Genomic DNA, 22,552 nt, shown 5'->3' with positions numbered 1-22,552 from the left:
CCGATACAGACTTGCACATTTCAGACTTCTCACCCACATGTACAAAGAACTTCATAACGCAGGCCCTGCCTGCTTGTACAGCCAAGTGCAATTCTACCATCCCTCCTGGTACCGCCATTCTGCTGGATTCTCAGTAGCCCACACCCTATGCATACACAAAAGTAAATCAAGAGGTTGTGCCTCCTGACATATCGCTCCTAAAACCTGAACGGCCTCCCACAACACATCAGAGCCGCCTCCCCCTTCTTGGATTCCGCAAGAGGCTGCTTTTTTAAGTAATTACCCTTCCAAGGCCAACTTCACACACCTGATGCTGTGCCTGAATACTCCCATAGGAGATTGTGCCCTATACAAAAGTAAATTGAATCAATGCTTTGCGCCCCCATACAAGACATTAGTAAATAAACTCCCATTTATTTATTTGGTTATGAAGGTCAGTACACCCAGTAAAAGGATTCCTACAGCATAATCAAGGAATAATGCACATTATTTGCTTTGTAACTGGTACTGATTAAGCATTAGACCGCTTCCTCGCACCTCTTTGTAACCCTCTTATTCTGTGTTTCCCTCCAGGTTACTATTCCCATCGTGAAACCGTGTACGGTTCCTGGTACATTCAAGATCTATGCAGCACAATGAAACAATACGGCTCCTCCCTGGAAATGCTTGAACTACTGACCCTGGTGAACCGGAAGGTGTCTGCACGTCGAGTGGACGCGTGCAAAGACATCAATGCAATCGGAAAGAAGCAGGTGCCCTGCTTTGCGTCCATGCTCACTAAAAAGCTGTACCTGCGTCCAAAATAAAAGTTAGGTTGGGTGGTGCCTTGTTGTTACTTGTTGCCCTGTGTGACTTATGTGAAAAAGGGAAGAAATATTTTGTATGTTTTTATAGTTAACCGTTTTTTTCTGACTGATTTACTCTTACTCGACTGACTGAAAGGCATGATCATGTTATTTGGGACTTCTTGGTGCTAGGAACTGTTAACACGTGCGGGGAGTTAGTTAGGTGGTCAGTTTTGATAATCAGACTTATTTGACGTAATTGCCCTTTCACCAGGGCTGAAAACCTGAGATTTGCATGATATTTTACATTTTATATATAGAATTTTATAATGTTGGTCTTCCACTGAGCAGCTTGCAGTCATGTTTATTACTTCGTTTTTTAAAGCACATTTTCATGAAATGGCTCCTGCGCTTTTGAAATTTGGAATCTCTCAGGGAGCTATAAAACCCAGAATCTGAAAGGTGCATATCCACGTGGCATGAGCCACCGGAAAGGGAATATTTACTCTACTTCATTCCATGCAAACGTCCATGTGTGGAACAAATGTAGAAACTGAGTTTCTGTACTAATGGCAACGCACTGTACAGCCCCTTCAATGTCTGTGCTGACCACCTGGCGACAGGTCATTTTTCTATTGTTCCCTTTCAGGGAGATATGTGTAAATTGTTGTGTTATGGTGAAGTAATTAATTATGTGTCCTATAACTGACTCTATGTTAGCGATAAACTGAGGAGAAAGGGAAAAATTATGACATGTAGACTTTTTCTTGTCAAAAAATATGTTTCTGAAAGAAAAATAAAGTATTTTTAATTTTCCTTCTCAATTTCCATGTGTTTTTAGGACTGGTGCTATTTAAGACCTTTTGATTTTACCTAAATTCTATGTATATTATGCTTACAGTGTTTGTCAGCCAGCCTTCCATTGGTTTGTTATTGTGTTATTCACATTTTTCTTCCGCTCACTACAGCGACAGCCTGGTGCAGTGGTTAAGCCCACTTCCACTGTACTGAGGATGACAGCATTCTGCCCTTTTACAAGGAGCACATCAGCACACAAAATAGTCCCCTTTAGTGCCAGAGGCTACAATGGAAATGGGTGTTTTTTGAGGCAAAATAAGTTTCTTTTGATTTTAGCTACTATTTTTTTCAGATTGGCGCAGGCCAATAGCTTACTCAATATTATGGTTTTGTAAAACACAAGTTAAAACAAACAAACCTTAAAGCCAAAAGGGTGGCATCCAACTCCAGATGTTTTGGCTTTGCCGCTTCTTGTGTTGCATGTTGCAAATGTTTATAAATGTTATGAAAATTAAAACAATGGAGAAAAACCTTCAGTGGAGGTTTGCAAGTGAAGTAACCCCTCCGATTAGGTATACACACACCCTACAGCCCTAGTCGGAAAATCAGCTTTGTAGGAATGTTCACCTGAAATATTTATTTTGACTTTTCTCATGCCTAAATGATCATTTTTTAAAGATACTAACACTATATTTTTGTTTATTTATCACTTTATCGTCTTATTTTTTCAGATTATATATTTCCACTCTTGCCAGTAAAATTTAGCCATCCCAAGGGATTAAATAATGTTCCATGAAAACATACATGGACTCCTTTAGACATTAAACAAAAGCCTGCACCCTTAAAGAATTGAAGTGGACTCTTTTCCTGTCATAAGATGCACCCACAAATTCTAGTTTGGGTATACAGTGTGTTTAAAGATGTGCCTTGTATGCTTGTGTGTGCATCATCATAATGATGTGGTTAATAAGGAACTTACAGTTGAGAGATACAAGGATCATAGCACGGAAAGCCTGGTGCCCATGCTCTCTTAGCATGGCTGTATATTTGTAGTATTAAAGCCCATCAGTCAAAAACAGTCTTTCCTAGTTGTGAGAAACTGGCCTTTTATACCAAGCATTTCTGTGCCAAATGAAGATTCAGCTCCATAAACCCCTCATATGCAGAGTTGTTTAGAATATTCTTTCCTATCCACTAATAGTGATTTATTGCACACACAAGTCAAATTTCTCATATTTGTAATACAATCCTTCTTGCAGTCCCAAATCTGATTTTTTTTTTTGGAACATTCTTTTTATTGGCATTTAATAATTTAAGCGTACATACAACGTGTGTCGCATAGATAAATGTGATTCATAAGTATCAGAGTAGACCTTCATCAAAATAGGGAGTACATCAATATCTTATTCAGTATGGATGTGGTCTGTGTTGTAGTAGAGCGTTGCCAGTAAGAAAAACTGGGGGGAGAACTGAACTGGGATGTGCCATGGGGTTTTTAGTGTTTGGGCCAGGCGTATGCTATGGGTCCGTTATTGCCTACTCGACCGTGCAACTACTGCTCGCCTAGGAGGGAGCGGGTGTATGGATTAATGTGGGGGGCCGTTGAGTGTGATAGACGGACGAAGACGGACCCGGCTGGTCCAGAGGTGGCACAGGGAGTCGTGGAGGAGGATCCCCTGTCTCGGGAGCCTGCACAGCGGAAGGCTGTACCGTGTCGGGGGTCTGGGTGTCAGTGGCCGTGACTTCCGGGGTCTGGGATTGTCTGAATTGGTACAATAAAAGCGCCCATTCTAGGGAAATTGGGACTTTGCGGATACCTTTGGCTTCTTCCGCACAAATTACATCCTCCTCAGCAGCCGCCCATTTAAGAACCGCCCCCACCCATGCCGCCAGTGGGGGACCTGATGGGGCACGCCAGTGCATGGCTATACAGCGTTTGGCCAGCAAGTGGGCTAGGGATACAAAGCGCATTGGTATTTTGTATCGTTTCCTCCGTCCGAGTATGCCCAACGCGCAGCCCTCCCAGGTAGTCAGGTGGGTCAACCCGGTGAGCTCCCTGAGTGTCGAGTGGATAGATGACCAATAGGTCTGAATGCCCAGACAAGTCCAGAACATGTGGTGAAAGCCTGCGTCCCCCGCTGGGCAACGAGGGCAGAGGAAGGTCGTGTCGGGGTAAAAGCGTTGAAGGCGTGCTGGTGTTAGGTAGGCCCTGTGCAGGATGTGAAACTGTATGTTCTTAAACCGGGCGTTCCTGTATACTTTTTTGGGGAATTCTATCGCTCTTTCCCATTCACTATCATGAAATGGTCGTCCTGCTTCCTCCTCCCAGAGGGTCCGTAGGGGTCCCAAGAGCGGGGGTGTCAGTTCCCTAATCGATTTATATAACCATGTGGTATGATAGCGCCCCGGTCCCATTCGTAATATTTTGTGGAGAACTGGGTGTGTGGGGAGTTCCCCCAAGGTGAGGTCGGAGTATGGCCGGTAGTGGCTGAGAAGTTGGCGGTGACGCAAGAACTGGCCTGGGGGTAGGTCATAATCGTCCATAAGTTGCCGGTACGACCGATGCTGTCCTTCTTCGAACAGTATTTCTGCCTCGGTAAGGTCCCTTGACGTCCATTCCCGCAGCATTGCAGATGTAAAGAACCCCCCATGTCTGGGCCAGCCGACCAGCGGTAGCAATGGTGTGTATCGGGAGCATTCTAGTGCCATGCGATGTATACGCTGTACGCACTTCCGGGCTATGTCTAGTAGGTTTGCGTGGGGCGAGACCCCGGTATGAGTAGGCGGCGTAACTCTGGTATGGGTATGCGACCCGTGGCAGTACATGTTTCGAGTGTGCATCTGTCTGCCGTCCAAAAGGAGAGCCACTGGAGCTGAGATGCCAGGAAGTAGGTACGAATGATGGCGCGCCGAGCCCCCCCTGTGTCATGGGTAATTTCAGCTTTGCTAGCGCAATCCTGTGCCGTCCCTTACCCCATATGAGAGAACTGAGGAGTGTGTCTAAGTCCTTGAAGAAGGAACGGGGCGGGATTACTGGGAGGTTGGTGAAGTAATATAAAAGCCGCTGGACCAGTATCATCTTTGCTAGGGCAACCCGGCCTATCGGGGCCAACAGAAGGCTCCGCCAGAACCCAATGGAGGATCGTATCCCAGCGAGTGCCCTACAGTGGTTACCCTCGCAGATGTCGGCTGGGGAATGGTATAACCGAATCCCGAGGTATCAGGGACCCTCTGCCGCCCAGTGTATTTTCCGGCCACCGATCCATACATCCTGGGGAGAGACGCCTGGATGGAGGGGGTACACCATCGATTTGTCCCAGTTCACTTTCAAGCCCGAGGCCTCCGTGAATTCCGTCAGGGCGGTCTCTAGTATGGTGAGATCCGCTGTCACGTCTCGTATGTATATGAGGAGGTCGTCGGCGTACATGGACACGCAGTGCGTGACGTCCGCTAGTTTGCAGTCCCAAATCTGATAACATATAAACCCAGGTGTATATATATTTTTGGGTGTGTGTCTCAGTGTGTGTGTGTCTGTGTCTCAGTGTGTCTGTGTGTCTCAGTGTGTGTGTGTGTGTCTCAGTGTGTCATTCTCCAACGCCCTTGATTTGATCGCCAGCGTTCCTTTTCTGGGGTGGTGCGAGTTTTCTCCGGCAGGGCAGCTGGTCAATTTTACAGCACGTTACCTCTGACCTCAGAGGTTTTTGTAAAACGCACTCTCTCGGAATCTGTAATTTAAGTTGCTTTATTCCGTAGAAGCAGCCATAGCCATGCCCAACGCGTTTCGATTCGCAACTCGAACCTTGATCACGGGTAGTTTACAACAACCGGAAAAACAGGCATCTTTTATTTCTAATACATCAAGTATTTCCTGTGTATAAAGTCGCAAAGCATTCTGGTCTGCGTAGCGCAATATTTTTCTTTTTTTCTTTTCAATAAATATGTGTGACTTTTTAGAAAGAGTGATATAGTGCTCTAGTGCTATTTACAATCAATATTATTGTGTATGCGACGCAGTGCGGTGATGTAACGTTAATACAAAAAACCTTATTTCAGTTTTAATATTTTGGTCTGGCAAAACGAACTTGTTTGTTAGCAGCACTTAATCATCATAGTAACAATTTTTCTTCTAGAGGGCATTTTGACTTAAATAAGTAATTAAGTTACTATTGCGCCCGCTACATTCTTTTTGGTTTAAACCAATGAATACAATCAATCAGTAATAACTGCATTCATTTACCATCCTGTCTAGTTAGGGAGTCTGATTATAATGGCACAGTGCGTTTTTCATCCGGAGGCATCTACCAATGTTATATATACTTCAACATCATAGTCTCAAATTTTTCCCTCTCTAGTGAGCATTTTTACTTAGATCAGCAAAAGAAATGCCTGCTACACACTTGTTGGTTTGAACCAATAAATACAGTTAATCAGTGATAACTACATTAGTTTCCATCCTGTCTAGTAAGGAAATCTGATTTTGGCACAGTAAGGTTTTCATCTTAAAACTTCATCCAATGTTATATACAAGTATATTAGAGATGTACAAACAGTTCTTCGTCCTGATTCAGGCCTAGAGTTGTTAAAGTCCTGAATGAAACAATATGTTTAGATTCTTTCTTTCTGAGATGTTGCTCCCGGTTTCCCCCTCTCTCCAGATATGGCACTTGTTCAATCACATAAAATCTCAAAGATTCCCAATTGCTGTCATGCATCTTTTCTATGTGTTTAGCTATCGCATTCGAACGATCCTTATTCACAGTAGCTATAATGTGTTCCAGAATGCATTTTTTGATCTCGCATATTGTGCTGCCTACGTATTTTAACTTGCATGGCCATTCCACTATATACACAACATACTTTCTCTTGCAAGTAATATGCTGTTTGATTTTCCACTTTACACCTTTTTTGATATCCACTTCCTTTTTAGGTTCTGCGATTCTACAGGCTTTGCAACTTTTACACGGCCAGAATCCTTCAATTTCAGTCCATGGTTTAGTTTGTTTTATTTTGAAATGACAGTTGGTCAATTTGTCACCCAGATTTGGAGCTCTCCTATAGATAGTGTTTGGAAGGTTTCCTATTAAATCTGATATTGTCGGGTCCAATTTTAAAATGCCCAGATGTTTTTTGAGAATTCTGGTTAATTCACTTGTTTCTGCCGTGCAGGTTGTTATTAGTCTTATTTTTGCAGGGTCCTCAGTATTTAGTTGTTTCTGATTTTTGAGAATCTCAGTTCAATTTTTAGATTTTGCCTTTTGCAAGCTTTTTTCGACGACCTTAGTTGGGTAATTTCTCTTTTTGAATCTTGATTGCATTGCTTTGCTATGTTTTTCAAATTCCTTATCTGAGGAGCAATTCCTCCATAACCTTAAAAATTCCCCATAAGGTATATTCCATTTTTGGTTTATAGGGTAACTGTTTGCATGGAGAACTGCATTAGTAGCTGTTGTTTTCCGGTATAATGTGGTTTGTAAGGTGTTTCCTTCGACCTAGATTTCAGTATCCAGGAATGTTATCTTGCTTGAACTAATCTCATATGTAAACTGCAACTTAAATGACAGATTCCGAGAGAGTGCGTTTTTCAAAAAACCTCTGAGGTCAGAGGTAACGTGCTGTGATATCGATCTCTCTCTCTATATATATATATATATATATATATATATATATATATATATATAGTGCTGGATAGGAATTTGAGCATGCAGGAGCACATTAGTGCTTCTATCAAAGGAGCGAACTTCAAACTGAGCATCCTAAGAAAACTAAAACCTTTCCGTACCCCTGATGACCTCAAGTCCACAGTACAAGCTTTAGTCATCTCACATCTGGAATATGGCAGTGCAACACTCTGCGTTCTGCCTAAATACAGACTGGCCCCCCTCAGAGAATTCATTGAATGCAGCCGCCAGGCTCATCACAGGCTCCAAGAAGTACAACCACATCTCCCCGGATCTGAAAACTCAACTGGCTACCTTTTGAAGTAAGGATACACCTAAAACCTGCATGCATGACCCACAAGGCCCTTCACTTCAACACGCTTCTCTACCTCGCAAAAAACGTGAGCTGTCGGGTGGCGCCCGTACCTCCAGGAGCTCCAACACCCTCCTACTTAAACCAAAGAAATAAAAAAATTAAAATCCTACAACCGCTCCTTCTCAGGATATGCCCTAAGAATCTGGAAATCCCTTCCAACGGAAATGAGACTGATTCCATCTACATTGACTTTCAAAAAGGAAATGAAAGCGCTACTGATGAACACTTACCTATCCTGAAGTCCATGTGGGCCTAAGTCACCGCTTCTACCATCACACTGATGACTCACTCGCCTTCGCCTATTGACTATTTCCTTTGCACACATTAAGTTTGTTATGTTTTACTACTTAATTCCACAATGTAACGTGATTCAAGTTTTCTCAAACCTTTCTGTCTGTCTCCACCCCTCACATTGGGTGCAATCGCATCAATGACAAAGTATGTTAAGCCCGCCACATCACTGCCATGGCAGACTGAGAAATGCCGTGCTACCGGGTATGTTTTGTCAACGTGTTTGATGGCCCTTGAATGTTGAAGAATTCTCTTATGTACGGGAAGAATTGTACTGCCCACGTACTGGAGATTACACGGGCAGCTCAGTACGTAAACGGCAAACTCTGTTTTGCAATCAAACTGCCCTCTAATATTTTTCTCTATTCGAGAGCAGCCTGTTGTAAACTTTTTTGTATTTATGCCATGCTGGCAAGCTTTGCACTTCGAACATTTAATGAATCCATCTTGACGTTTTAACCATGATGTTTTAAGGGGCTGCTTCAAAGATTTGGGTGCCATATTGCTAACCAACATTTGCTTAAATGATTTCGCTCGTCTGAAGGTAATCAAAGGTTTCTTTGATACAATTTGACCCAAAATAGGGTCATTCCGTATCAAATGCCAATGTTTCAACAAAATACTGCAGACGTGCCCATGCTGTTTGTTGAATGAAGTTACCATTCTACACTCATTTGTGTCCTGTGGTTTATTCTGTCTACGTTTGCTCACTTCTGATGGTTCAAATAGAATTTCTTCTCTAGTTTTTTTCTTGACCTTATGGATAGCACTCTGAATGCACTCTTCCCCATATTCTCTTGATTTAAAACGGGAACGTAAGGTCTGGAGTTCTATTTCTCTAGTGGCAGCTTCACTACAATTACGTACTGTTCTTAAACATTCCCCATAGGGGATGCTTCTAATCAGGTTGCTAGGGTGAAAGCTTGTGGCATGCAACAACGTGTTTCCTGCTGTCGGTTTACGAAACATTTGAGTATGCAAATGACCATTCTTGACATAAACCGTGAGATCTAAAAAGTTCACTTCATTCTTACTCACAGTACTTGTAAACTTCAGATTGAGATTATTGATCTGGAGTTTTTTAACAAAATCAATGGCTGATGTTTCAGTTCCTCTCCATATAACAAACAAGTCGTCAATGAAGCGTCTCCAATGGAGGATGTTATTTTTCCATTCTTGCTGGTACCTCCGTCGGACCACCTGCTCCTCCCACCAGCCCATATGCAAATTCGCATAGCTGGGGGCGAAGCAGGTGCCCATCGCAGTGCCACAAAGTTGCTGAAACAGTTCCCCATTAAAAAGGAAAAAAATATTTTTCAGACAACATTCTACCATGGAGCATAACATTTGAGTATGAGCCCATAAAGAAATTGGTCTTGTCCCCAAAAAATGTTTAATGGCGTTAAGGCCGTCTTGATGTTTTATGCTTGTATAAAGCGTAGTAACATCAATAGTCATTAACAACATGTCATCTTCCCATGGATTATCGTAAATGTTTTTTAAAAAATCACCTGTATCTTGAATAAATGAAGGTAGCATCTTCACCATCGGGCATAGGAATGAATCAACAAATCTAGAAGTGTTTTCCAAGCCACTGCCAATGGCCAAAATGATTGGCCTCCCTGGAGGGTTAATCAGATCTTTGTGGACTTTTGGTATCAGATAAAAGACCGGAGTTACTGGATTTTTTATCTCTAAGTATCGAAATTCATCATGTGATAGCAAACCTGGATCATACCACTGTTGCAATTTGGTATTAAACATACAATTGCTGCTTAACATCAGGTCAGGTGTTACTCTTATTGTTGAGTTGTTTATAAGCTTCATCGAGATATTTCTGTTTACCCCATAAAACTATGTTCCCACCCTTATCAGCATTCTGAACAATACAGTCATTATTAGAGGACAGTTTCTTAATAAGATCCATACAACTTTTTTGTTGCTGTAACCACTTTTTATGTACAGACCCTGTGCATATCTCCAGATTCTTTAAATCATTGATTACCAGTTCATTAAATATGTCCACTGAATCCTTCGAGGTTGTGGGAATAAATCTTGAGCGAGGCCTAATACTCGTAGACACACTCTCCCCGATCACAACACCCTGTTCTAATGCGGTTTCCTCTACAAGGTGTGATGATATTTCTGCAGCATCTGAATAGTCGGTCTCTTGCTCATTGCCCATTTGTCCCAGTTCCAGTATTAAGTTCATATCGTTGACCTGTAGATTTCGTAGGTCCTTCTGTGTTGTAGTACCTGATTGGGCTACCGGTACTTTGTATTTTCCCTGGTTCATTGCGAAATGCTTCTTTAGTTTTAACATTCTGGTGTATTTGAATGTGTCAATTCTGGTGGACACATAATTGAATTCCGCAGGGGGACAAAATGATAGACCAAGCTGGAGTATTTTTTCTTCTTTGGTTGAAAGCGGAATTGATAAGTTGATGACCGCCATGGGACTTGCAGGCAGAGTTGTATCATTTACTTCTTCTTGTTCTTCCCGCCGCCAGTACCACTGTCTGGCCCTTTTGCGCCTTTGTTGCCTCTGCCTCTTCCCCTTCCGGGTCCTGCATAATTGGTTGCAGTTCTTGGACGGAGGTTGAACCTCCGTTCTTCTTGTAAAAAACCGAATTCATCCAGTACTGAGGGGATTTGATTGCTTGTAGGGCCACTAGGTCCTTCATCTGCCGATGTCTCAATCTCAGAGCTTAACAGACTGCCAAGTTCTGCCTGGGCGGCCCGTGTCGTTCTCATCCTGGGGTTCATTTTTTGTCTTCGGACATTCTCGAATTTCTTGGCAAATGTATAAATCTGTCCTCGTTTGTAATCGCCTTTATCTCGCATGAATTTAATTGCTTTTCTCTCTTTGATTGAGACCTTTAGCTTATGTAGGCGTTCTGTCATATCTTTTTTGAATTTATTTATCAATTCTTGATCCACTTCCTTCTCCAACATCTCCGTTATTTGCCCGATTTCTTCCATTATCTTGGTCCGGCGTATTTAATTAGAATTGGAAGCATTCTCCGTGAGGATTCTTTTTTTTTTTTTTCTTTTTTTTTTGGGGGAAAACTTTATTGTGCAAAAAGGCATCATTACAAATATGGGCCTACAACCACCAGGGCCGGCCGCTAGTATATGCATGTCAATTGCTTGACGTCACGAAGCAGCGACTGATCTCCAGAGGTTCAGCCGGTTTACAGGAGATATTCTCGGCAACTCAGAAGTTAGACAGGATACAAATATTTAAAATTTTGAATGAAAAGAACAAACAAAGAAACAACGAAACAAAACTCAAGGCGAGAAACAGTCTAGACGGTGTCGAGCGCCGATGGGGGGACCCCACCATACCAAGTAGAGAATAGGGAGGACAATAGAGATGGCCGGGGGGGGGGGAGGCAACGGGGAAGTAGAACAATCAGCAAAAAGGGATACAGTATTCCAGGAACCTCAGGATCAGGGGGACAGAGAAATGTCCGGAGTATCTACAAAAGGGGGCGTACAGATGTTACCTCGGTAGGTGTTCCACTGACCCCAAATTCTACCCCACGCCCCGGGCTTGCCCCGAACCAGATATACCGTCTTCTCTCTGAACATGCACCAGTCCATGTTCTCCTTCCACACTGACACGGTGGGAGGCCGTCGGGAACCTCAAAGCTGCGCAATATCCCGCTTTGCAATCATGTTCCCAAGTGCCGCCCACCGGGCCTGGGCGACGTTGTAGTCATTCGGCTCCCATACATTCAACAAACATCGACGAGCCTCAGTCAACAGAGCGACCCCAGTGACACACTCCATTACAGCATGCACACGGTGCCAATATGCCGCAACCTCGCGGCACTCCCAAAGGATATGAAGGAAGGTGGCGCTCATTCCACAGCCGCGCTTACACAACCCATCCGAAGAGAAACCCATCACAACCAAACGAGGACCCGTCACATAAACACGGTGAAGAATTTTGAGCTGGACGAGACGGAGACGGGCAGGAATGGCGACCTCTTTCGGGGACGACAGTGCGGACTGCCAGTCTTCGTCATCCAACTCCAACCCGTCCCCGGTGCAGGCCTCCCGAAGACGCACAAGGAGGTCCGCCCGATTGTTGATTAATTTCTTGTAAATCAAGGAAATCGTACTATCGGGCAGATGACCATCAAGTATACGGTCCTCGAGTGGTGAAGATACAGGGACTGTGGTACCGGCCTCGAAGACCGACAGCAAAGCGTGACGAACCTGTGCATATCTGAAGAATCTGTCCGACGCAAACAAGGGGGTCGCTCGTGTCAGGCGATCATTCCATCCCATAGCCACATTAGCATCCTTCCACACACGTACTGCAATCTTAGTGGGTCCCGTTAGGTTCCTCCCCGCCGTCCGAGAGTAGAGCGCTCTGTTGAAGTTGCCACCAGGCAACTGATATTTATCCATCTCGAAAGCCGGATTTGGACCGGGTGCATACGTAGCATGGTTGACAGCGGACAACTGGGAGGCCCAATAATACCTCCTGATGTCCGGGAGCGCAATGCCCCCGTCATACCAGGGGAGAGTCAGTTTTGCAAGAGCGATGCGTGCGCGACCGTCCCAAACAAGTCTCCTCTGTAAACCCTCCACCCTGGAAGTAGGCCGCCGGAATAATATCAAAGGAGTTCTGGAGTGCGTAGAGAAATCGGGGCAGGGACATCATTTTAAAAAGCGCCGCTCGACCGAGTGGGGACAACGGCAATCTACGCCACCGAGCCACATCCAACTTCAATCGCCGGAGAGGAGGAAGGAGATTATGCTCGTGGCGGACCGCCGGGTCCAACGATACGTAGACCCCCAAGTACTTGAAACCGGATTGCAAAATTTGAATGGGAAACCTATTCGGTAAGGGGGGAAGGCTACCGGAAATAACATACACACACGATTTAGACCAATTAATGATCAAACCGGAGTTTTTACCGAAAGAAGTGAGGACGTCAAATAGGACGTTAAGGGATTCACGCGGGGAGGTGAGGTACAAAAGAATATCGTCGGCGTACAACGAAACCCGGTCTTCAAAGCCAGGGGCCCACTGAATGCCCTTTATCGACGGTTCCCATCGGTTCCAGGCTGCAAGCGGTTCTAGAGCAAGGGCAAAGAGCAGGGGGGACAACGGACACCCCTGCCTAGTACCCCTCCCGAGAGCGAAGGGCTGGGACACCCTCCCATTGACAACAACCTGAGCAAGCGGATCCGTATATAAAAGTCTCACCCAACTAATAAATCCCGCACCGAAACCGAACTTCGCCAGAGTAGCCCAAAGATATGGCCATTCTATCGTATCAAAGGCCATCGTGGCGTCCAAGGAAGCCAAGATGGCCGGCTCGGAAAGAAACTCCGCCCTGGCGAGAACGCCATGTAAGCGCCGCAAGTTGAGAGCAGTGTTCCGGTGCGGAATGAAACCAGATTGATCCGGATGAATCAGGTCACAGATAACAGCGAGTAAGCGGTTAGCAAGGACCTTGGCGAGAATCTTTGGTTCAGCATTCAATAGGGAAATAGGCCTGTATGAGGCACAACGATCACGAGGCTTGCCCTCCTTAGGAATCACAACTATAGTGGCCAGACGCTGGTCACAAGGGAGGGAACCAAGCTCACGCGACTCCAGAAACATATCGCGGAGAAACGGTGCGACTTTATCCGGGCGCAATTTGTACAATTCAATAGGCAAGCCATTGGGGCCCATAGCCTTGCCAGAACGAAGGGAACGAATCGCGGTGGCAATCTCGTCGGCCGACAACGATGCCTCCATGCACTCTCGATCCTCGTCAGACAAGCAGGGCAGCGAAATGTCCCTTAACAAGAGACGAGAGTCATCCTCATCTCTATCGGACACCGGGGAGTAGACCACACGGAAATAGTCAGCAAAACACTCCACAATCTCGCCAGGGTCAGTCACATGCACACCGTCAGAATTCTGAAGCACAGGGACCACACGGTTCGCTCTCTCCTTCTTATCAAGCCATGCAATCAATTTACCCGCCTTATCCCCAACATCATACAGTCTACCTTGCTGTTCCCTATACATTGTCTTGGCAGCATCCGTAACAAGGGATTTATATTCAAACTGTTTCAAGCTAAGGGCGTGGAGCCTATCCTGGGTGACACCTAAGTCTAGATCAGCCTCCAACTCCAGTATTTCGGCCTCCAGCTTCACGACCTCCCCATTCCTGGCTGTCTTGGTCTCGACTATTAAAGATAGGGCCTGTCCACGAATAACAGTTTTGAAGGCTTCCCACAGGGACACTGAGGACACAACAGACCCCTCGTTCTCCAGGAAGTAATGGTTGAGCGACTTAATGAGGCTGTTGCGAGTCTCGGGGTTGCGCAGATTCCAAGGGTTAATAGGGGTGATCCGCCCCGCGGGTTGCGTCCCCGTGTCGAAAAGAAGCCACACAGGGGAGTGATCTGAAATGCTCCGGGCCAAGTGTCTAACCTCCCCAACGTGGGAGGACTGGGCCGCGGGCAGGAGGAAGTAATCAAGCCTGGAGAGACTCCCATGAGCCCCGGAGTGGAAGGTGTATTGACATTGCGTCGGATGCATTAACCTCCAGCAATCCACCAGACCAAAGGCGTCCAAAAACCCACCAAGCCATGATTGGAAAATGGGAAGGGCCCTGGGGGGGGGGTGGCGATCCAGGTAGCCGGATAGCACGGAATTGAAGCCCCCACCCATGAGGAGAAGACTATCGGGGAGTTCCAGCAACATACGACCAACATCAGAGAAAGTGGAGGTCTGGAGGCCTGGGGGAACATATATCGTGACTAAAGAAAGAGTCCTACCCTCCCACCTACCGGTTAGGGCGGCATAACGCCCTCTGTCGTCAAGGATGACATTAATAATCTCTAGTGGGAGGGAAGACCGGACCAGAATACCAACCCCTCTGGAACCAGTGGTGAACCCGGAGTGTGCAACCAATCGGTATCCCCACCTATTCATAGCATGACACACATTGCCTACCAAATGCGTCTCCTGCAGGAGTACCACATCAGGAGTCAAACGACGCAAATATTGCAGTACCACACCCCGTTTGATACGATCCCCCAATCCATTGACGTTCCAAGATATCAACCTCAACCCACTATTCCCCATCCCCACAAAAGTTGCACAGAGAGCAGGACACCTGAAGCAGAAAAAGAACCAATATGCCGCCTTGAGAAAAGAAAACACGAACACAAACACCCCCTCCCACCCCCCAATCAAAACCCGTTACAACTCCCCCCTCCCTGCACCCCTGCAGACTATAAAGCCACCCCAAAATGCAGTGTGCCTGTCGCCCTAACAATCCCATTCTACAAAAAGACCCCGGAGGAGGAGAGTGGCCCGTCTCCACCCGCCACCCGGACGCGAACTACTATAAGACAAAATATACAAAAGAAATAGAACCCAACTGAGCAATGTCCGATTGTCCAGGTTAGGGTCCGAAAGGTCACTTCTGTGTAGGCTCACCACCCTCGGCACCGCCAGGGTGCCCCGTTCGATCGCTCCGACCAGGCAGGGAATCCAACCAGTCACTCACATTGTCCGGTCGCTCGAAAAAGAAGGTCCGTTCCTCATATTCCACTCGAAGCCTGGTAGGGAAAAGCATAGCATACTTCAGTCCCAGGTCCCGGAGATGTCGCTTAACCCCCTGAAAGCCCATCCTCTGTCTCTGGACAAGTTGAGTGAAGTCCGGGAAAAAATTGACAGAGGAGTTTTCAAATTTCACCGGGCCGTGCACTCTCGAAGCCTGCAAAATCGCATCACGGTCCCTGAAATGAAAAAGTTTTGCGATGATAGGCCTCGGAGGAGCGCCAGGCTTGGGCTTACCGCCCGGGACACGATGTGCACGCTCCACAGCGAAAAACGTGCTCAGTCCAGAAGGGGCAAGATGGGTGAGGATTAGATCTTCGACCAGGAGGTCAACCGAACGAGTCTCGGGATTCTCCGGAACACCTATGACGCGAATGTTGTTGCGTCTTGCCCTGTTCTCAAAATCCTCCAGCTGATGGGACATCAGGTCGTTGGCCGATTTCAGAGTACCAAGGTCTGTCTGAAGTTCCGACACATCGGCCGTGAGGCTGGAAGTCTTCAAATCCAATGACTTCACCTTCTCGTTAGTCTTAGACAGGTCGGCCCTGATTAGAGTGACATCAATGGCGACCGTGTCAATTTTACGAGCCAGAGCCTCGTATTGCTGGCCGATGGTCTCCTTCATGCCGGTGATGGCGCCCATAATGTCCTGCAGGGACAAGTCAACAGGGGCAGAAGGGTCTTCTCTGGCTTTCTCCGGGGTACTGCTGGAGAGCCCGGGGGATCCTTTGGCTTGAGTGTAACGATCCATAACATTTGTCTGGAACGGTCCCCCACGAAGAGACGTCTTGGTCTTCCGCTTCTCGGGTTTACCCCTGCCCGTCATGTTGGAAGATGCACCCAGGAGGGGCCCGCAAGACCTGGTGAAAATGGCCGCCGGCAGGTCGGGCACTAACAGGCCAAGAAGTTGGCTCGTACGGTCCGGAGAAAGTCACGACTTGACCCAGTAGGCTACGATGAGGAGGCAGCGATGACACTAAATGTAGGCTGGATTGGTCCCCGGCCGAGCGAAACGGTCTCTCAATCAGACCATGCCAGGATCCGAAAACGAAACCGAAAGTGGGGGTACGGCCACCGATGAGGTCCCACTGCCGTTGTTGTTCAACTACGTCCCGGCTCCACAAATCACCAAGTCCCCGGCACGGCCTCCAGCTGGGCCTCAAAAGTTCAAAGTGCTATAATTCTGGTCGCCCAAGTCCGATTTAAATTCTGGAAAGAGTTATGGACTCAGTCGAGGTTCACCTTCGAGAGTCCGTCCAAGAAATCAGGATATCATCAGGATAAATTGCGAGGAGTGGCGAGGGTCCGGGGAGCCCTGTGCTCACGCGACCATCTTGGATGCGCGCTAAGCTCCTCCTCTCCGTGAGGATTCTTGGTTGTTATCAGCCCACTCTCGTAGCTTGTTGGGGTTAGGATCTTCATATGTGGGAGCTACTAGGATTCTTAAGCCTCTAGGGATTCTTTTAACCTCCAGATATCGTTGTAGGGACTTCGCTTCCCACCATTTTGAAAGTTCACTTCGTTTTAGCTTCTCCAATCGTTTTAGTCTGACTAGCACATCCGTTCGCCCGAACGACGCACCCGCTGTTCTGGAGTCTGCGGTGGCTGTATCCAAGTAACGTGGAGAAGGATATATATATATATATATATACATATATATATATATATATTATCTACTGGCGGTCGCCAGTAGATAGTTATAGTAAGGACCGTGTTTCCATAGGAAATCCGCAACATTCTATTTGGAATAACTTTGGCGCCGGTTGACGAATCCTCGCGAAATTTTCAAAATAGGTGGGGCGCTCCGCTCCTACCCTGAAAGTCTCAGGGGGATTCGTCAAGCGGGGGCTGAGAAAAAAGGGGGGTCCCAAAACGCGTTTTCCCCATGCAATTTTCCATAGGGACCTTTAGTTCAAGGTACAGCCCGAACGGCTGAACAGAATTACATGAAATTTGGTAGAGAGGTAGTCCTCATCTCAGGGATGTGCCTTTTGCATATATGGAGTCAATCTGTTCAGTAGTTCCTGAGAAAATTGCAGTTAAAAGCACATACATATCTATAGCCGCGCACCGTGCGAGCACCCTAACGTGCGCGAGCGTAATTCTGATTGGTGGTTACATGTTAGTCAACGTTCGAATCGGTCGAAATCAGGAAGTGTTGGCCGCCATTTTGTTTGTTTTCAGTGCGAGAGTGAAATAGGAAGGTGGCGAACGTGAAAAGGGGGCAGGGTAGAGAGTTCCTGACCCCCTAGCCTTTGTCAGGGGGTCCCTGAAGGACCCCGAAGGCAGAAATTTGTTTTTTAATGTTTTTTTTAAAAAATCGCGGGGGTGCGCGCACCGTGCGCGCACGGTGAAAAACCAAAAAAAAAATGTTTTTAATTTTTTTAATACGTAGTTTATTGTAAAATAAATATATATAAAAAATAATAATACATACATAACTTAGCATTTAAAAAAACGTACAAATTCACTGAAAAAAACATAGGTTTCACACACGTTATAGTTAGGAATTAGCATTTAAAAAACCTTGCAAATTCACTTAAAAAACCATAGGTTTCACACATGTTATAGTTAGGTGGATATTTCACTCGTAAAAAACCAATGAAATTCCCCCGTTATAGTTAGTTCAGATAACTATAACTCGTGCGGCCGCCACTCTATCACAAGGATGATGTCATCAGTGATGTCATGAGTGATGCCACTGACCATGTCATGAGTGATGTAATATGTGACGTCATCAGGAGTGGATTGCGGGAGCGCGAGTTATAGTTATCTGAACTAACTATAACGGGGGAATTTCATTGGTTTTTTACAAGTGAAATATCCACCTAACTATAACATGTGTGAAACCTATGGTTTTTAAGTGAATTTGCAAGGTTTTTTAAATGCTAATTCCTAACTATAACGTGTGTGAAACCTGTGGTTTTTTCAGTGAATATATATATATATATATATATATATTCGAAAACTCTCCAAATGTGCAATCACGCACACAAATAGGAACAGACAACTTGAATCGCCAATGCTCAAATTTCGTATTTATTTAATCGACGATATGTGCACAGCTCATGACGCGTTTCGGGCCACTCGGCCCTTGCTCACATGACCGCGTTACGTGCATAACGGTGAATTTAAAGGGAAACACCAACAATCACCGGACTGGAGAGATACGGCACTACTATAAAAACTGAAGAAATACTCACATGTGCTATTTTGTGTCGTTAATACAATTACATTTTAGAACCAGCCTAAGACATCATAAACAGCATAGTGCTAATTCATGCACTTAAAGTTACAAAAACATATGGACCGGAATAAAGTCTCATCAATTGAAAAAATACACAAATCATAGAGTTAGCATCGTAGTTGGTGACATGTAACTCTCTACATATAGGCAACTGGATTGTGGTTCAGAATAACAATAATAATAATAACCATAACTTATCATTAGTTGATTGGGCCACATTTTCAGCGCTAATTAAAGGTTACTCCCTATTGGGCCGGCCACAATTTGTCATGATATCCTGATATATATATATATATATATATATATATATATATATATATATATATAAAATATGTGTGTGTGTGTGTGTGTGTGTATATATATATATATATATGTGTGTGTGTAAATAAATGTCTGTGTATATATGTGTATATATATATGTGTGTATATATATGTTTTAATATATATGTTTGTGTTTATATATATATATATATGTCTGGATATGTGTGTGTGTGTATATATATATGTGTATGTATATATATGTGTGTGTGTGTATATATATATTCTGTAATGAAGCTTACTGAAACAATGTGATTTGCCGATAATCTTCTTTATTGTAGATCCTCATGTAATAACGTCCTATCCACAAGGCAAGCAAGGCTCCCAACGCTTGGCAAAAGAGCCTTTTGTCATAAACATTCCAGGGCACCTAAGAATTTTATAATGACAAGTCCGCTTACATGCAGCAGCATGTCAGACAAATACCACACACCTTCCCCGGAAACCTACAACAAGAACATATGAAAAGACAGTTCACATAGAAATATAACAATGTAAAAGAGCTAAAAGCATAAGGTTTATCTAAGATACAACAAAATCATGCAGGGCACCGGTAGCTTTACATATGTGGGAGCTTTTGCGTAAGGGAGGCTCAACCTTGGAGGGAACATCAAGAGCATCATGTTTAATGCAGTTACCAGAACGTATGGGGGCAATTCTACCCAAATTCCATATGCGCCCTTCATCAAGTTTCACTGCATTACGAAATAACTTCATCACCTTAAAAGGCGGGGAGAATTTTGCACCAACAGACTTCTGGGGAAAACATACTTTCACTCTATCTCCCACACATACCTTCGCGTCAGAGACAGCATGTCTAGTGTCAAAGTTGGCTTTTCTCTTGGCTGACTTAGGTTCCGGATTAACCTTCCATTCAGCGTCCCTGACACCTTCATTCACAGTACCTTTCTCCCTCATCCAAGATTGAAACATTTGAGTGTTAGGAGTGCGGCCCCTAAATAACTCGAAAGGGATCTTCCCTGTGGTCGAGTGAGGGGTCAAGCGATAAAACATCACTCTTTCCATTATACAAGACCTCCAGTCCTTACCCTGATCTTTAGCAAGTTGAATAGACTCTGTTAGCACCCGGTTGAACCTCTCTACCATTCCATTACACTCTGGATGATAGAGAGAACAACGTTTGTACTTGATCCCTTTTTGTTTTAAAAATTCTTCCATTTCTTTTGACACAAGTTGAACTTCGTTGTCTGTCAAAATGGATTCTGGGAGACCCTCTCTACAAAAACTTCCTCCAAGAACTTGGTATCGTCTCTAGTTTCAATGCTATGTGTCACTTTAACTTCAGGCCACCTTGAGTACATGTCGACCAACACTAAGACGTAAAACTGGCCCGCCTTATTAGTGATTGGCACCAAAAGATCTAAGGCCACATGCTGTCAAAACAAGGAATACGTGACTCAGACGCTGCCAGAACCAGCTGCTGGAACCAAAATGCAAGTCCCATACCGGTTTAAGCGGCACTACAATAAAAGACGAAGCTACCACAAGCTCTATTAGAGCGAACAATGAGTGATCCAACAGATATGTGACTGCCCTGTCAGCGCAACAGAACACCCGCTCGGTAATAGCGTCCTAGCCTTTTAAATCCCCAGCCCTGAGGAAGAGCTTCCTTGAAACCTCACGGACCCCGCACGAAGGTCGAAACGTGTCGGCACACCCACTATCCCCCCACTGAGGCCAAGAGCATTCTTGTCTAATTTTCGAAACCGGACTGAAAACTAGGTTATACAAACTGAGGTCAAAACCAAAGAAAGATGATTGCCCTCCCACACATAAAGAATATTTTGAGACTTGTTCTGACCTCCTAACTACCTGGACTGACAATTGATTAGTACTAAGGATAGCTAGGTTCCAATCATCGTGGTACATGTATCCAAAGTAGTAGGACACAACAAATTTGTATCATTGTCGCACATGTAAATATTGGTCACAATTTCTGGACTCTATAATTTGGTATTTCTTTGATCTCTGGTACTTTTTGCACTGTATATAAATGTTTGCATGTATTATACCCAAGTACAAGTATGTATAGGATGATATGATCATATAATTATGTGTATGTGATTTTAAAAAAAAGTCTAACAAAAAAATGAAGTAAATTACGTTTTGATGAATATACAAGATAGATTTTTTTGCATGAATCTTATTGCACATGTTATGAAAGGTTTTGCATGTCTTACCCCGTTTAAGTGGACTTAGAAATAATTCCAGCACAAATTGAGAGCAGATACAAAGGTAAAGAACATAGACCTTTGCAACAAAAATAATAAGTGTTTCATGGTCCGAGAGGTACCCTTTCTTTGCAATTCCAACACCTTGTGGGCGTCTCACGAATAACCATAGGCTGTACTCTCGTCTTGTAAGTCTTATCACAAGCAATACACTTAGTGCAGTCTCTTACCACACGCTCCACAAGAATATCAATCCCTGGCCACCAGAAGTGCAAACAAACCCTCACTTGGTTTTGGAGATACCTTGATGTCCCTGATGGGCTACATTGATTATTTTCATTCTAACTTGTGTGGGAGGAATGAGTCTAGTACCCCTCTAAATTAAACCCCCACTTACAGAGAGTTCATCACAAACGTTCCAGAACTTCCGGACACATTCACTCAGGGTCCTGATCCCAGGCCAACCTTCAGCAACCAATTTGCAAATTTCGTTCATGACTGCATCATCTTTCATGGCGTCCTTCCATTCTACTTCAGAAATCACACCTTCCACAATCTCGCACACCTTGTAGTCATCATCTTCCCAAGGATCTTCTTCACCAGCTAAGGGGCCCTCACTTTGTTTTGGGACTAAGCGAGAGAGACAGTCCGCGACTTAGCCTTTTGTCATAAACATTCCAGGGCACCGAAGAGTTCTATAATGACAAGTCAGCTGACATGCAGCAGCATGTCAGACAAATACCACATATTCAATGAAAAAACCATAGGTTTCAGGCACGTTATAGTTAGAAATTAGCATTTAAAAAACCTTAGACATTCACTGAAAAAAAACAGAGGTTAGTTGGACATTTCACTCGTCCAAACCAGTGAAATTCGGCCATTACAGTTAGTTCAGCTAACTATAACTCGCGCCCCTGCAATGCACTGCTGATGACGTCACATATTACATCATTCATGACATGGTCAGTGACATCACTGATAACATCACTGATGACATCTCAAATTACATCACTGATGACATCATCCAGTGACTGTGTGTTTCTATAAAGTTTAAATATGTTTTATATATATGCCAAGGTGTATTGAAGAATGAGTTGGTGTATAAGTGTCTGGATGGAGGATTTAGTAGGTGCGTGACTGCGTAAGTGAGTGATTAAATGTGTCTTACTGAATGCATGGGTTAGTGACTAAACTGTGTGAATGTCTGTATCAGTGTATCTGTTGTTGTGTAAGCTGCTGCATGGGTTGGTGAGTAGCTACATGAGTGTCTATCTGGGTTATTGATTGGTTGCCTAAGTAT

The 22,552-nt window shown here is 44.7% G+C and overlaps 1 protein-coding gene across 1 annotated transcript in view; it reads left to right on the top strand.

Annotated features, from left to right (window-relative positions):
- Positions 1 to 1,609, top strand: part of LOC146862181 (caspase-6-like) — a 126,748-nt gene extending 125,139 nt beyond the window's left edge. The window contains exon 8 of the mRNA XM_085641370.1: positions 574 to 1,609. Coding sequence (XP_085497496.1) covers positions 574 to 806 — 233 coding nt within the window. The 3' untranslated portion in view covers positions 807 to 1,609. The remainder of the gene's footprint in view (positions 1 to 573) is intronic.
- The last annotated feature ends 20,943 nt before the right edge of the window (positions 1,610 to 22,552 follow it).

Source organism: Triturus cristatus, chromosome 2_2 (genome assembly GCF_964204655.1).
Source record: "Triturus cristatus chromosome 2_2, aTriCri1.1, whole genome shotgun sequence".
In the NCBI taxonomy this organism is placed as follows: domain Eukaryota; kingdom Metazoa; phylum Chordata; class Amphibia; order Caudata; family Salamandridae; genus Triturus; species Triturus cristatus.
Note: the sequence above shows the minus strand (reverse complement) of the source record. Positions and strands in the feature narration are given on the sequence as shown.